This window comes from Ammospiza nelsoni, chromosome Z (assembly GCF_027579445.1).
Source record: "Ammospiza nelsoni isolate bAmmNel1 chromosome Z, bAmmNel1.pri, whole genome shotgun sequence".
Taxonomy (NCBI): Eukaryota; Metazoa; Chordata; class Aves; order Passeriformes; family Passerellidae; genus Ammospiza; species Ammospiza nelsoni.
In genome coordinates, this window is record NC_080669.1 from 43,640,518 (window position 1) to 43,656,538 (window position 16,021).

Below are 16,021 nucleotides of genomic sequence, written 5' to 3' on the forward strand. Positions count from 1 at the left end.
TTATTTGAGGCTGATAATAAATCTACTTTTTAATATACTTGGAATAATTCAATATCTGTCAGTTTTGTGTTGGAACATCTTGTGTGTGTACCACCTCAGGGCCATTAACCACAAAAACTAAGAGGCTTGCCTGTTTTGCCTCCATCCCAGTGTCTGACTCAGAGGTCCCAAGGGCAGTGAGTGGCAGGAAGCAGGGCATGGGTGGGAAGGGACACAGTCATTAGCTTAGTCTGCCACATGCCCATCAGCAGCAAGGAAGAGCAGAGCAGAAACCGTGGCGGTGACTGCTCCTGTTACCAATGCCCTGCCACCTCTGGACAGAAACAACTGGAAATAGTGGCTGCTTCGGCTGATTGCTGTTGCAGCCCCACCTCTGGGGTGAGCTGTGGCTTTGAGCATGACCAGCATGTCCACTGTCAGGCAAGTCAGAAACAGCCTTAGTTGCATTTCGCTGATGTGCTTCCCACATCGTCCTCCACCAATGCCCCATTAATGTCAAGCAGTGTAACTGAGAAAGAAACACCTTGGCTTACACTGAAAGCAAGTGATGTACACGAGTTGACTCCCAGTGTTGGTGAAGCACCTTGCTGTCCTCTGTGACACAGGAGAAACCACACGGCTCCCCCACCTCCCTGGCCAGCCCTTGAAAATGTGGCACACCTGCCCCACTCTTCCAACAGTACATCGCCTCCTGTTGCTTCAGTATCACAGCAAAAGTGACAAAGGAAAAGTGTAGTTATGAAGTCCAGAACTTGAATCCACACAGTAGGTTAGGCTTCACAATACTGAGGTAAAAGGCTGGTAAGCAAAAACCCCCCAATTTTTTTCTTCCTTTCTTATATATCCAAATCATCTCCCCAAAGAATTCATGGATGTAAGCAGGATGTTTGCCTGAAAACGTCTTTTAACACAAAGGTGCATCAGTGTTACCTGCTGAAGCACAAGCAAAGAAGGCTGTATTCCCTTTCTATCCAAGAACAACTGAATTACAAAACCAAAATATTTAGATTTATAATGCCATTACCCTTCTGTGCTTATAAATCTCAGAAGAGGTGAGAAGTGGAGAACAGATACATAGGGCTATTGTAACAGGAATAACCATCAGAAAAGAACCAGGACTCCTGGGATATAAACCTGCTGTGGAGTATTAAAACTGATTTACAGTTTCAGTTTTGTCATACAGCTGTGCACAGAGTGGAAAAAATGGAAGAATTGTCTTCTGCAAGAATGGTTCAACAAATATTTGTTTTTATGAGTCCTGGAAGGACATTATTTTGTCACATGCTTGCCTCCATAAGAAATATGGTTTATGCTGCATAATCAGTATGATATTTCAAACACTGGAGATTGTTCCCTCCTCCCCTTCTTTATATTAATCTAGTACTGATTCCTTCTATGAGAAATGTATTGCTTTCCCAGCTTCAAAAGCCTGAGTGATTTGCATTTGCCAAAAAAAAAAAAAAAATTGAAAGCTTTTCCTCTGCATTTAAACTAACTCAGAACAACAAACTGATTTTCTGAAAAAAGTTTAAAAATAACTAAACCCAGTGTTTTATAATTGAAAGTCTATGGAAAATACTCAAAATTAGCAGCTTTGAGGGCAACAGCTACCTTTCTGCTTTTGAAGTGATGCTTTGCAGCAAATAGGTGCACAGTCCCACTCCCTTCTCTAGAGCTTTCACAATGCTGATCTTCCATGAGAAAACCTGAGCTTTTTGAAGGAAACAAACTACTCTGTATATAGGGATGAAAACACAGAGGCTACCAGAGGTGCCTGAAACCCCAAGTGCAAACTCCCTTCAGATGGCAGCACTTGTGAGACAACCCGACTAACCCAGCCCCACTAAAAACATGAAAAAACCCCTCTATCCGTCCCAACTTAATATCCTGTCAGAACATCAAGGGCTGGTTTTAGCACAGCCAGCCCCTCACCCAGGCCCATCCGAGGGTCTCACTCACCGATCCATGAGAAGCAAACCCCTGGATGTTAACGTGTTCCGTTTTTCAGCAAATTAAGGCTGAAGCACACTTTCCTTTGCCTTAAAGGGACTGCATAGTCCTGACACATCAGCAGGCAGGGAGCCCAGTGGTTGCTACAGAGCATTTATTTATACTCATTTGGAATTTCCTGAGACAGTCCCAGCCCGGCAGCCAGCCCAGCCCAGCGCCAGCGGTTTCCTTCACAGCCCTTCACATGCGGTGCACTTCACACACAATGCCTCTGGCTCCCCAAGGGTTAACACACATGAAACTGGTAGCAGGACAAAAGAACTCTACCAAGTGACACACTAAAACGATGTTGGGTTTCTGGGTTTTTCTTTTTTTTTTTTTGCTTTGGTGTGTTTGGTTTTATTTTGGGGGGGGGGGGGGGCAGGCAGGGGTTGGTGTTGATTTTTTTGTTTTGGTGGTTTTTTCCTGAAGAAGACAGATGTAATTCCCAAAAGAGAATTTTAATTTCAGGTCACTTCTCTTTCCCACTGTGCTCTCCCTTCCTCCCCAAGCCTTTCACCCCCACCCACCTCTCATTTCTCACTCCTACATGTGGACTGAGAGCACAGAAAGGTTCATTGATATAATTTGGGCAGAACAATTACCCTTGTTGTAACCACCACTGCTTGCAATTTTGTCTGTGTTGCATTCAACCCTGTTTTACTTATGCTTCTCATATGCAGGTTATAATTTGAGGGATAAAAATAAAACTTTTAGTATATGTTTTCTTTTTTTTCTAAAACACATCCAAAATATGCAAGATTTCCTTCATGTTAGTAACAACACTTTGAAAACAATGCACCGTTTTTCCATATTCAATTTTCTTGTTTCCATGTAACACCAAGTATTGACTCAAGTAAGGATAACTGGAATTCTAGATGCAAGAAGACCCATTTCTCAGGATCATAAAAAGAGCCTCAAAGCCCTCAGCTCCATGTCTCTTTACCTCTACTTACAACAGTGTTCTTAAAAGGTGACAGACTCATTTAACAAGGTCAGAGGTCCTAGAACTTCACAGGACTAAAGGAAAATAACCTTATTTTCATGTTTTTCATGCAGATTCTCAAGAACAGTTAAAAATAAAAAGGGAGGGGGAACATGAATTCTCAAAACAATTTCCAAGTTCATTGCAGACTGGAAGAGCTTTGCTTCAAACAGCTGTGCTTCAGGATCTTGTGCTGAATTGGCAGGATCAAGGTCCAAGTCCTCTGCAATACCTTCAGCTAAAATTGCAGACTTCCAATAAAAGTGTTTCCTGAATGTCTTGATAGTTTCAGTGGCATTTAATATGAAGCAAAGTAATATACAATACTTCCAGGCATCAGCTTTTGGACTCTAAAGTAGGTTCTGCCCTCTAGGTAATTTAAAATTATTTCCTTGAATTACAAGTCATTGATGTATCCAGTATAAACCATGAGCTCACAAAATAAGTCTGAAGAACCCAACTTGTTTCATCTATGGACCACAAAGATAGTGAATTTTAAATGAACTGGGTTTGGTTTGTGCTCTAACAACCCTATGCATGAAGAAAAGCAGCTCTCCACAAAATATTATTTGGGAACAGTTCCTAACCATAGTTTGAAGCTTCTGCCAGAAAACAGAAAAACTCTAGGGTAGCTGACACTCAATCCATGTTTTCAATTCACAGCCCTTTAAACACTGCCTGGCCTGCAGCCACCACTTTGTGCTTGCTGCTTTTTAAGCCCTATCTTTCAACCAGCCAGGTGAGAATAAGCAGTGCAAAGCACGATTGTGTGTTAGTGGTGGGCATCTCTAGCTCCATCAGCAGGGGAGCTCATTAAAATAGCCAAGTAGTTTTCTGTTGTGAAAACAAACATGACACTTGGAATAGGGAGGTGAAGAGAAGAGAATGGCCAGAATCCAGTTGGGATTCTGCTCAGAGAAAAAAAAAAAAAAATCTTAACATTATATGGTTGCATTTTTCTAAAAAAAGACAGCATGATATCCTGTTTAGAGAAGAACAGATTTTAGCAGCTGTCTACACATGCTCCATCTGTTTATCATTACTCTGCAGTTTTGAGGGCTCGACATTTGAACAGGCACTTTATCAAGTCATGCACCTTGAGTAGACTGTCCTCAAAACTCTGTTAGTCAGCACGCTGAAAAGACCTCATGAGTCCATACAATAACCCAAAGCGTGTATCAGTACATCAGCCCTTGTCCAGCAATTCAAATGTGGAGTCACCAGCTAAACCTAAAGGCAAAGAGCATATACGTATTTATTTTCTTGGCCTTTGAGACCATTAAAATGTCAAATAAACTCATTCAGCTACTGTTTGCAGTAGAAACAAAACTGAGGTCAGAGCACAGCTCCCCAGTGACTAAAAAACCTGACTTGGTCCGAAGCAGAGGGAATGTAAGGTTTGGTGCATGGGCAGCCATCCAGCTGATAAATTCTTATCTAAAAAGCAGGTTATTTCACACCCCTTTTGAAAACAAAAGGCAGAGAGAGCACAATGGATCTGTGAAAGGCGATGGATGAAACACAGCTCTTTAAAACACATGCCTCCAACAGACCATTTCCTCAGCAATGGTGTGGCTCTGCTTGGAAAGAATGAAATAATCTGCCTGATTACAGAGATCCAGTTCAGGGGAGAACAGAGCTTGGCCATACTCACTACTGTCAGGTTTATGTTCCTATCCCCAAAAACAGCTGCTGCATTTTGATGCAGACTAGATATGGAGTTCTTCTAGATTTTAATTTGTGAGAGAATGGGCATGTGCTATTCTGGCTTTTTTCTTTACAGCCTTCCAGAATTTGGCATCTGGTTTCCACAGAATGATTTAAAACCTGCTAGCCACTGAGGTCAGACATGAAACTGATCTGCACAGCCATCTCCTCTCTAGCGGATGCCTCTGGAAGGGCCTAAGAAGCAAGCAAACATACTTCTTCCCTTGGTGTACAGAAACCTGCAACTCAGAGACTTCCCAAGCTGGGGTGGTCCAGGATGCATTTTAAGTCACAGCGTCAAATATATGTTTTCAGGTGCAACTGATAAATGCTCCCCATATTATTTTTAAGTGTACATCTAGTTTGGAATCACACAGAATGAACTTCAACTACTTGATATTTTGTGTATCCCAGGTAAGTAATGCCAATTTGATTGCCTGGGAAAGCTTATGGTAAGAAGTTTTGTTGTGGGAGCAAGTAGACAATTCAAGCCTTCATATCTGGTGACTTTTTTTTTTTCCTTAGAATCATAAAATCACAGAAATTTTTAGGTTGCAAAAGACCTTTATGATCATCAACTATTAACACTTTCATGTTCACTACATGAACATGTCTGTTCCCAAGCACCGCATGTACACATCTTTTAAACACCTTCAGAGATGGTGTTTCCACCACTTCCCTGAGAAGCCTGTTCCAAACTTGGCAAACATTTCGGTGAAGAATTCCTATCCAGCCTTCCCCGACACAACTTGAGGCCTTTGCCTCACATCACTTGTTCCGTAGGAGAAGAGGCTGACCCCCACCTGGCTACCCTCTCCTTTCTGGCAGCTGTAGAGAGTGATACAGTCCTCCTGAGCCTCCTTTTCTTTAGGCTAAACAACTCCAGCTCCCTTAGCCACTCCTTAAACAACTTGTGTTCCAGACCCTTCCCAAGCTCTACTGCCCTTCTGTGGTCTCCCTCCAGCACCACCATATCCTTCTTGGAGTGAGTGGCCCAGAAATGCACACAGGATTTGAGGTGTGGCCTCACCAGTGCTGAGTACAGGGGGACAATCCCTGCCCTGCTCCTGCTGGCCACACCATTGCTGGCACAGGCCAGGATGCCATTGGCCTTCTTGGCCACCTGGGCACTGCTGGCTCACGCTCAGCTGCTGTCACCAGCACCCCCAGGGCCTTTTCCTGTGGCAGCTTTGCAGCCACTCTGCCCCAGCCTGTGGCACTGCCTGGGGTTGCTGTGACCCAAGGGCAGGGCCCAGCACTGGGCCTTGTTGAGCCTCACACCACTGGGCTCGGCCCATGCTCCAGCCTGTCCAGATCCCTCTGCAGAGCCTTCCTGCCCTCCAGCAGATCAACACTTCTGCTGGAGTTGGTGTTGTCTCTAAACTGCTTGATATGCCCTCATCCAGATCATCCATAAAAACCTCAAAGAGAACTGGCCCCAGTACTGAGCCCTGGGGAACACCACTGGTGACCGGCAACCAGGTGGATGTAACTCCATCCATCAGCATCCTCCAGCTTGAGGCCTGGCCATCCAGATGGTTTTTCACCCAGTCAGCAGTGGGTAAAGCCACTGAGCCATGAGCAGCCTATTTCTCCAGGAGAATGCTGTGGGAAACAGTGTCAAAGGCTCACTTAGTCCTGGCAGAAACATCCACAACCTTTCCCTCATCCACTAAGCAAGTCACCTTGTCAGAGAAGGAGATCAGGTCAGTTTACCAGGACATCACACAGTAGCAGGATTGACGATGGACAGTAAAGCTGGACTGGATGAAGAGACACTACATACAGTTTCACAGAGAGATGTCTCTCCTGCTGCTGTGATGGTGACTTGTTCTGTGGGCTGAAATGGGGTGGCTGAGCCACATTTATGTTTGCAGAGTTTTAGTCTTACAACTTTTCTCTGTAAAGGGACAGATAAGTAATTTGCTCAAAATTGTCAACATTGCATTTTCCAGAGCACTGAAAATGGGTTGTGAGGAAGCAGAGGCAGAGGAAGGCTGGGTATCAGTCTACACTCTTCAGAGTACAGACTTGCAGAAGTCCCTTTGCATCCCTGGAGAGAGCTGGGGAGAAACCAAGCACTGGAAAAAGGCACTGAGTATTAGGGAGCAAAAAGGGAAGGACAAGCATCCTGGACGGCAGACACAGTGTCTGAGAGAGAGGAAGGGAACAGGCCTGTAACTAATGATGACGAGGGAGAATGGTGAAAGTCTAAAGGGTGATGCAGTGGGTGCACAGCTATGTAAGCACACTTGGGTCCTGACAATCTTACAAGCTATGTAACAGCCATCTGTCTCCACATACAAAAAACAGACAACAGAAGCAGAAGAGAAGAGAATGATTCTAGACAGGAATACCTTTTTTAAATTTTGTAACTTAAGATATGGAAAAAGATATCTAAAATTAAAGAATCTGCTGGAGGGAGGGGAGAAGAGGAAAGGGGGAGAAAGGACTTAGCCATGGGCTTACTGAAGTAAAAAAACCCTGGTGACATTTGTAAGTCCTTGAAACCTGACTGCCCTGATCTAACCTTTATGCTTGTATCATATGCAAACATTAGTCCACTTTTTTCAACCATGGCCATGCGCTTCACTTTATTTTCTTGCACTGTACTGGTTTTTTTTTGAAAGCTGCACATTTTAGATTTATGAAGCAGTGTACGTGAAGTGTTAAAAATTGACCTATTTACTAGTATTAGACCTGAAATTGCAGTAACAGCAGCAGAGTTGCACAAGTGTTTCCTTTCTATTACTTGATCTGCAAACCATATGACAGTGCTCCAGGCAGAGAGGTTGGTTGTGTGAAGCAAGGGTAGGGAAGGGGCTAGGAATACACCAACATGCCCCTCAGCAGTAAGAGACTGCTCCAGACAAGGGATGTCTGGTTTACATAGGGAGTACTGTCTGCTCCCAATTATCAGGTAATTTGATCCTCATCCTAATCTGACCAAACCTTCAAACTCAGATATTAAAAAGTCTGTGGCCCCTCTCTTCCCCCCTTGCCCCCCCGCAGCTTTCAAACAAATACAGAAGGGCAAAACTATCCCAGACAGGCCCTTATATATGTTGAAGGAAATCAACAGACTGTTATAAAGAAAAAAGATACAAGAATATATTAATTTAAAAAAGAGGAAACAGTTCTGTAAAACATTAATTACAGTGCAAGATAACTAGGGAGGAGACATTGGGCAAAATAAAGGGATGGACTGTGAGAAGGGGTAAGGGTCACATTACCTACTTCTATGGGTCAGAAGGTTTTGCAAAAGGTAGGGAAGGACAGACAGAAAACATGAACAAGTATGACTAGATTGCACACTCACCTACCTCTCCAAGTGTCTGAGCATTTAGTTTTGTCAAAGTCTATGTGAAGAGTCAGAAAAAGAAAGTTTTCAGCTCTTTTCTAAGCAGACAGCACAGCTTTGACAGCCTAGTCCAAAATCAGTAAGAAGTCACAAAAACTTCCAAATTGGATAAAAAAGAACAAATAAGAGACTGAGAATATGCTCTAAAGAGTTTTAGAGAGATAGGGAGCAGAAGAGCCCTTTTTAGACCTGGCAGATCTGCTAATTCCCCCCAGACACCCCAACCTATATCCCACAGCAGAGGTCAACCACTGCTTTCTGCCAATGTGGTAAGTGTAATTTCTGGATGAAATCAGAGGAGGGAATGACAGAAATAAAAAGAGGAGGATAGACACAAGCATGCTGTTGTTCCAAAGCTCAGAGCTGGTTACACTGGGACATCCTGGCAGAAATAGTACTCTGCTACCAAGGGGAGTCAGGTTACCAGAGGAAGGAAATGGAGATACAGCAGCAATGCCAACGTGGGAAGTCCAAGTGCTCCCTCAGCCCCTAAAAGTGCGGTGGAAACATGATACAGGAAGGGCTGCCCTTCTGTCATCTCTAATACAAAGCCTTACAAATGGCTCAAAAGAGAAGGAGGAGAGAGGTGACCACTACAAGAAGCTTCTCAAGGACTTCTGCTCCATAGTAAGCCTTTTGTAAGGAACATGTCTAAATGTAGGCACTCACATGTTTACAAACAGAAGGACAAGCAACTGTCATCAGGCTATTTTCATCCAAGTAATTTTCCTGAGGGACTATATACTTTTAAAGTGAATAAAATATCTTCCCTTCCCACAGGGAGGAGATTCATATGCATTATTCATTAAATGCTTTTTAAATGCAGAATAATCTGGGAAGTGAGGAATACTGTAGAATAGTTTTGGGGAAAATTTACTGAGTTATGTGTCTTGTAAGTGGGGAAAGGCAGACAATGAAGAGAGAATAATTTTTCAGGTCCGGAAAAAGTTCATTCTTGGTGTTTTTCCTGTGACAGGTGCCTGTCCTGTTTCTGGTGCTTGCTCCTTACCCTCACCCCAGCTGCCACCAGACAGTGCAAAGCAGTGACTTCCATCATGAGAACTTGGGAGTTTTATCACTGCTAATCTCCAGTTCAGTAAGGCTGCATGGTACCACAAACAGCAATATGTGCCTGTTGAGTCCCTAGAAAACCCTAAAATACAAGATGAGCACCCTTAGCTGCCTCCCAGGGTGTAAAGGACATGTATTTCCACAGGGAGCAGCAGCAGGCCACAGGAGAACGTCCAGGTGCTGCCCACACAAGTGTATCACAACATCCCAGGGAAGGAGAGCATTGCTCCATGAGCAAGCTTTCATCAGAGAGAATGAACACAGTCCTCTGCCTAAGTGAGATGTAAGAATCTGGGCAGCTCCAGAAAGTAATCCAGAACAAGACACAACTGCAGTAATCTCTGACAAAAAGACAGGTCAATTAAACCTCTTCTTTTTCTCAAGGCCACTTTGTCCTCCTGCAGAGCATCAGCATCTGCATATCATTGTTTTGTATCTTGGGCCATCTCTTTCCCACCACATGCAATCTCTATTTCTAAGGACTGGGCTATCCAGAGCAGACTCCTATGTCCCCAACTTCCAATGACACTGTATTTAAGGTATTCTTTTTTTGTATTTAAGGTACTTCTTCCTGATGCCTACCTTTCCACCAGAATCCAAAATCAGACCTGTAGCACTGGTCAACAACTTTGGGCAACAACTCCTGAGTAAAAGAAGATGTGTGGTCACTGGCCCTCTGCAGTCCCATAAAGGCCTTTAAGTTGGGCAAATGCAAGTCACTAAATTTTTAAGCTTTCTGCTGCAGGGGTAAATGCATCTTTGGATTAAAGTCATCAACTAGAAGTTGCAGAAGCAATTACTAATTCAAGTAAAAAGATGCATTCATTGTGAGATCACGTGCTTCAGCCCCAGCCATCTGTCCTTAAGGCAAATCTGGCATCAGTGAATGTACTACAGCGCACTGATGAAAATTTTGATATGACTTACGATAGAGATTATGTGAAATCACTGAAGGCTCACTCACCCTTCTCCCCACAGATTTCAGGGTCCCACCCTAGCTTGTTTTTAAATACTGGGCACCACCAGAGTGACTCACAGGATCACTTGTGGGTGAGGCTCCTGCTGGATCCCAGTGACAGCTGTCTGCCCATCCCAAAAGCTCAAGACTGCAGGCCAATGGAGCAGGCTCTCCTGATGGCAGGAGCCTTTCACCAGCTACTAAAACACACACTTGGGCATACACCCATCTCCATTAATTCTGAAAATTATTGGAAACAGGCTTGGAGCAGGGAACATGGTAGGGGAGGAATAGGTTTAAATAGTCTGTCATCACACAGTCCTGACTCAAACAAATTGTCCTTGCATGACTGATTAGGTAAAAAGACAAACTCTCCTGAATCCTGGTCACTTGCATCTGCTAAACAAAGTAAACTCAGAGGCTACTGAGCGCAGAGCTGGTTGTGGCAGTAGCACTGCAGCCATGCCACAGTGACAGCCACCATGCAGGAAGCAGCGAGAGCGGCCGGCAGCTGGCTCCCAGGGCAGGCACATGCACCACTCAGGAGGAAAGGCTCTGGCAGATGGACTACTACGTGGCAATCAAACACTTTCAACTGCTAACTCATTTAGGTGTGTAAGTTCCCAGATGGATGGTCTGTAATGAAGAATGGTGGATATTCTGCACAAATTAGTAACAGCGGTAATGTTCTGGTGCACACTTTCTGCTTGGACTATATTTACATCATGAGGCAAGAAATAATGCAAAATTCTGTGCATATTACCTAAAATGAATGAAGAAAATGGAATCAATTTACAGAGGGACTATAAATCAAATAATACAGTAACTGAAAGAAAAGTGTGTCTACACATCTTTGGTAAGAGTTGTTACAAATCAATGCAGAGGATGTGTATGATTAAAACATTTGCTCTAAGTAAATGTTGTATTTACTGGCCTCAATTAAAAGGGTTAATAAGTTAACTGGGGTTTTCATAATACTTTTCAACAGTTGCTCAAGCATTTATATACCAGCAGATGGAAAACACATTTATTAAACATTTGGTCTTTGAGTCATGCTGACGTTAGTATCTCAAACAAAATTAATTCAGGCAGCAGCTTTTCGTAATGGCCTCATTCTCTGACTAACTGGTGTATAGTTATAACTTTATGTAGGAGTTAAGAAAACAGCTCAGATACAAAGAAAATCTGACCAGAAGCTCCTGCAGAGGAAACAGTGGTCCAGATATGGTTTGTATCTCTCATCAAAGCACCTCTGGTCCCACAGTCCTGGCTTGCTGCAAGGAATGGAGGTGGATGCCCAGATCAGTGAGTGAAAAGAGTGAAAAGAGTACACTGGAAGCAAAGACACTCGAGAGCTGCAGACTGGCTATCACAGCAGCAGTTCCTTGCTTTACAGGTGCACTAACGGTGAAAATGGTGTACAGGTGCTGCAATGCCACTGCTTTAAGAATTGTGCAGGAATCTAAAGCATGGAGCAGCGTTAAACATACAGGTAAACAGTTCAAATGAATGTGTTTGCAGGATGCTGTGCTTCTGTATGTAGAGAAGCATGTTAAAATGGAGTGGGAAGGCATGGAAACATAAATCCACACACTACACTGAGGAGAAGGCAGAGACAAAAGGGAGGAAAGAGAAAAGAGCAGGGAAATCTCTGACCCTGCATACAGAAAATAATATGCATTTGCTTTACAGCAGAAGTAAAGAAAGGGTTTGTGCAACAGCCTTGCTATACTGACCCCTGCAGCCCATCCTACTCAAGAAAAGTGGAAATGCTTTTTTATGTCTGTTAAGAAAAAACTAACAATTCTCCAGTCTCTGGATATAGAGAATAAGGTCCTTAGGGAAGTAAAATAAAACATGTTTTTTATTATGGTTAATGACAAAACCAGTTTTTAATACTTTATCTTTTCTAAATCTAAATCCTATGTTTGTTTTGCTGCTTCCTTGTTTTCCACATCAGAATAAATAGAATTAGACTGGAAGTTTATTCCATGCAGTGCCTTTCAGAACCTGCGTTTTGAAAAGCAAGTTTTCACAAAGAGGTTGTTAGTGAAAGGAGTGAAAATCCATCCAGAGCTATTTCCAAACTGCCCTGCAAGTTTTCTGCTCGTGCTTTGTGCTTTTTGTAGCTGACTCAGAGACATTTCTACAGATATCACTACAGAAATGCTAGCAGAGCCTCATTAAATAGATGAATTATGCATCAGTCCTAGCAAGCACAGAAGCTAACAATTACTGGAAGTTTCACCCAGCAGTTAATGGAGACACTAATACTATTTAGAGAAACAATCACCTCATTTATTTTTTTCTTGTACTATGCAAAGAGAAATTAATTTGTATCGTGTACCAAACCAACTGCAGACTCCCAACAGGGTATTTCCCAGCTCCCAAGGCAGCTTCTTGGATGACTGCACAGCATTCTCTGGACTTGCACTGCACTCCTTAACCCTGGTGAGTTTACTGGACTGAGCAGTGAGCTCACATGCCACCAGGGAAAACTCTAAACAGTTATCCAGAACCTATAACTAAACACTATCCAGCACCTCATAAAATACAGCAAAATTTTCTGCAAGCACCAATTTATTCAGCTCTTTTCTGAGCAGACAGCACAGCTTTGACAGCCTAGTCCAAAATCAGTAAGAAGTCACAAAAACTTCCAAATTGGATAAAAAAGAACAAATAAGCTTGCAGCCCAAAGAAATACAGTTCACTACAAGACCTCTGTGCAATGAAACTGTGAACAGAGTGATCAAAATTTTGAAGTCAGCAGCAAACAAAACTATTGACAAACAATACTGAAGCATAAATCACAGTCTCTGTCATTTATTCACCACATTTAGGGTTAATGTCTTTACTGAGATAGACAAGAGACGGAGAAACTTATGATAGGTGCTTTCATGATAAAGTCATCACTTGCTTTGTAGTTTATCTCTTATACACACTCACTACAATATTTACAGCAAATCTACTTCCCATAAATATCCCTTTTAAAAAAAATCTCTATGCAAATACAAAGCAGCTAGATCCTTTCATGGAAACAAGTTCCAAATTCAAGCATTCCCCGACAGATTTCATCTGCAGCAGCAGTAGTCCATATAGGCTTGTACACTGAAAAAAATTACTGAAATGGCACATAGGCATAATTATTTGATAGTGCAAGTACTCACATTCTCGAGTTAACCAAAGCAAACCACTGCTTGCTTCTTAGTCACTTCATACTTGAATGAAGCTGAACATGTGGTCAGACTTGCCAAAATATTCAAGTAACATAAATGCGGCTTAGTAGTCCCTAACAAGTCTTTCTAGTTCTTTTTCCTGCTGCTGATTGATTCAGAGGGCGCAGAAAACACCACCCCTGAAGTCTGTCTTTCCACTCGTAGAGCTCCATGCAATTAAGAAACTTGCTTCAGTACCTCCAACGCCCAGATCAGTTCCTGCTCATCCAAAGGCATTCTCTCCCAGGCAGCACAGCAGCACAACAAATCACAGGTATTTGCCACCCAATATTTTGTCTATTATGAACTGCTGAGGATTTGGAGACACAGGCGTACATAGCTGCATGTTAGAACACTGGCCTCAAGGGTTTGCAAAGCCAACAAGTCCTGACAATATCTGCAAAATGTTGTCCAATTTAGTTCTGAATTAAATACTCATAATTTATTAGAGTGTCTTTCTACGAATAAGGTAACAAACAGCTTTATCCTGCAAGAAGCCTTGTTTGCATAACAATCCTGAAACTAAAACTTCATCTTGCAGTAACAGCACAAGCATTTAGCTTCTTTTAGACTTACACATCAGCCCACCAACTTTTTCAATAGACAACTCTACTGCAGGGAGAAAAAAGATTAGTAAAGCAATCAGTAACACTCCATGCACAATTTTTCTTTCCTTGTAAGCAGAGGAAATTTTTCTGCATGACTTAAGTTAAAGGCATATTACAAACAAAAGTCAAGTTACATGGAGGGTTTAGGCAGCAAACAGCTACAGTTAAGTCAGACACGAGAGGTTTTGTAGTCCACCTTCTCAAAAGGGTTACTGAAGGTTACAAAAGGATATGGTTTCTGTCTTAAAGAATATACTTCCAATTATATAAAAAGGGGATGGGGGAAGGGAGTAGAAATACCTTATTTCAGCAGTCTCAAAATTCAACAACATTGGTAAATTTAACCTTAAATCATCAACAGATAATAGCAATTCAAAGACTTAATTCAACTTTCGCTAGCTTTTAAAAAACACTTGTTTTGCATAAACTGCACATAGTGACACTCCATATTTCTAATATCCTGCACACAAAATGTTTTAATCCCATGCTCTAATTAGAATAATTCTACAGTGAGCACAGTGAGCAACTCACAAGTTCCTGCCATGTACTTGACATTTTCCGTGTAATCCTACTGTAACAACCTCAGCTTTAGTGGGCTAAAACTATGTTTGTGCAGTGATCAGAAGAGGAAAATATTGACATAACTGCAGGAGGAACACTGCTGATGTGTTGTTATCAGTTGTTCTGCAATTTCTGTCCCCTCCTGACCTGCCAGCCCTCCTCAGCAACCTTTGAACATGCCAAGCAATCCATATCACAGAGTATACACAACCAAAACAGACAGTTCAGGAAGTTCTTAAAAATAACAAAAAAGTGAACACCTCTTCAGGATATTGCTTGAGAAATGTTTTTATGCTTTGCAGATAAGCAAGCAACAAAAATTAGACTGATCAGTAAGAGTGACCAGGAAGGGCTGGGGATTTGATGCATTAAGAGTTGATTAATCTCACAAATTATTACAGACTCAGTGTAACAGCCACATGATTCTGCAGCAAAGCCCTAGGCCTCCCAGAGCCTAGAGTAAGCCTCTGTAGGTCCTTGAGAGCAGACAACACTGCATGCTGAATGACTGAGTGCCAGCCCTTAAGTCTTCCCAAACTACTTTGCACACTATAAATATTTAAAAGATTATTGAGGTGGGGGATGGGGGGCGAACAGATGGGCTCTGATCTACCAGGAAACTGTTTTTCAGTATTTAAACTGCCATTACTTCCTTTTCCTGCTCGCACAATGTAAGAATTCTTTTAATTAATAATCCAAAGGGGGAAGCGTTGCCGGTCGGTTACCTGCAGCACTGCCGTTAGTATTTGCTGGGGAGGCCATGTTTGCTCAGTGACACATCCACAGCTAGGCTGTTTAGTGTCATGCAAATGCCATGCATCAAGTCCAACCAGACATGCAACCTGGAACAAACAAGTAAAAAGCAGTTAAAAACATGTAGTTTTAAGAAGTTAGGTACATTAAGCAGTAGTAAAGTCTCTCTTCAATGCAAACTTCAGCGCAGCACTATCAAGCTCCTCTTAAATCAGCATCCTATTTATCACAAACCCCAAGGGTGTCCAAGTGACTGAAGCTGAACTGTGGCTCTCTGACAACCTCTGGATCTGTCGTCAGTGAGGATGCAATTAGCTGAATCTGATATTGGCCTTGGATTTTCTGTCCTGCCTTCAGCTTTTTTTGCAGCTGGTCTCTAAACTCCCCTGTACCACTGCAGATTCCTCATTTGCAGGCATGTGTAAAAAATTTTAGATTACCCAACATCTTGCAAAGGCAGGGTTAGAGAATTTTTTAGGTGAAGAGCACCTCCAGAGGCACTGTATGAGTGAGCAATTTCTGAGCTCAGATATCCCCCTGGGGAGGTGAGGGTAGAAGCCTGAGATGCAGCCAGAGCAGACATCTCTGCCTGACAAACCCAGACACCAACAGCTACTGTATGGAAGCCAGCAGGGTGGGGGGACCAGAGGAGGCATGGACACTGTCAGGAATGGTGCTCAGCTGGCTACAAGACCTCTCCGCTGCAAATTCCAGCAGCAATGGGTTCTCTGGGTGCAATGTTTTCTTCCAACCCACACATGGCAGATTGAACCAATAAGAAGCATTTGCCTGAAGCTCATGCTGCAGGTACAG

General features: G+C 42.7%; 1 protein-coding gene across 2 annotated transcripts in view; it reads right to left on the reverse strand.

The window, feature by feature from the left end:
• Window positions 1-15,301, reverse strand: part of KANK1 (KN motif and ankyrin repeat domains 1) — a 50,122-nt gene extending 34,821 nt beyond the window's left edge. Inside the window, exon 1 of one of the 2 annotated variants that reach the window (XM_059492647.1) lies at window positions 15,181-15,301. In XM_059492647.1, the coding sequence (XP_059348630.1) occupies window positions 15,181-15,217 (37 nt within the window). In that variant the 5' untranslated portion in view covers window positions 15,218-15,301. Of the gene's footprint in view, window positions 1-13,238; window positions 13,306-15,180 lie in introns of those variants that run through there. The other variant, XM_059492648.1, reaches the window with a different exon arrangement.
• Between the last annotated feature and the right edge of the window lie 720 nt (window positions 15,302-16,021).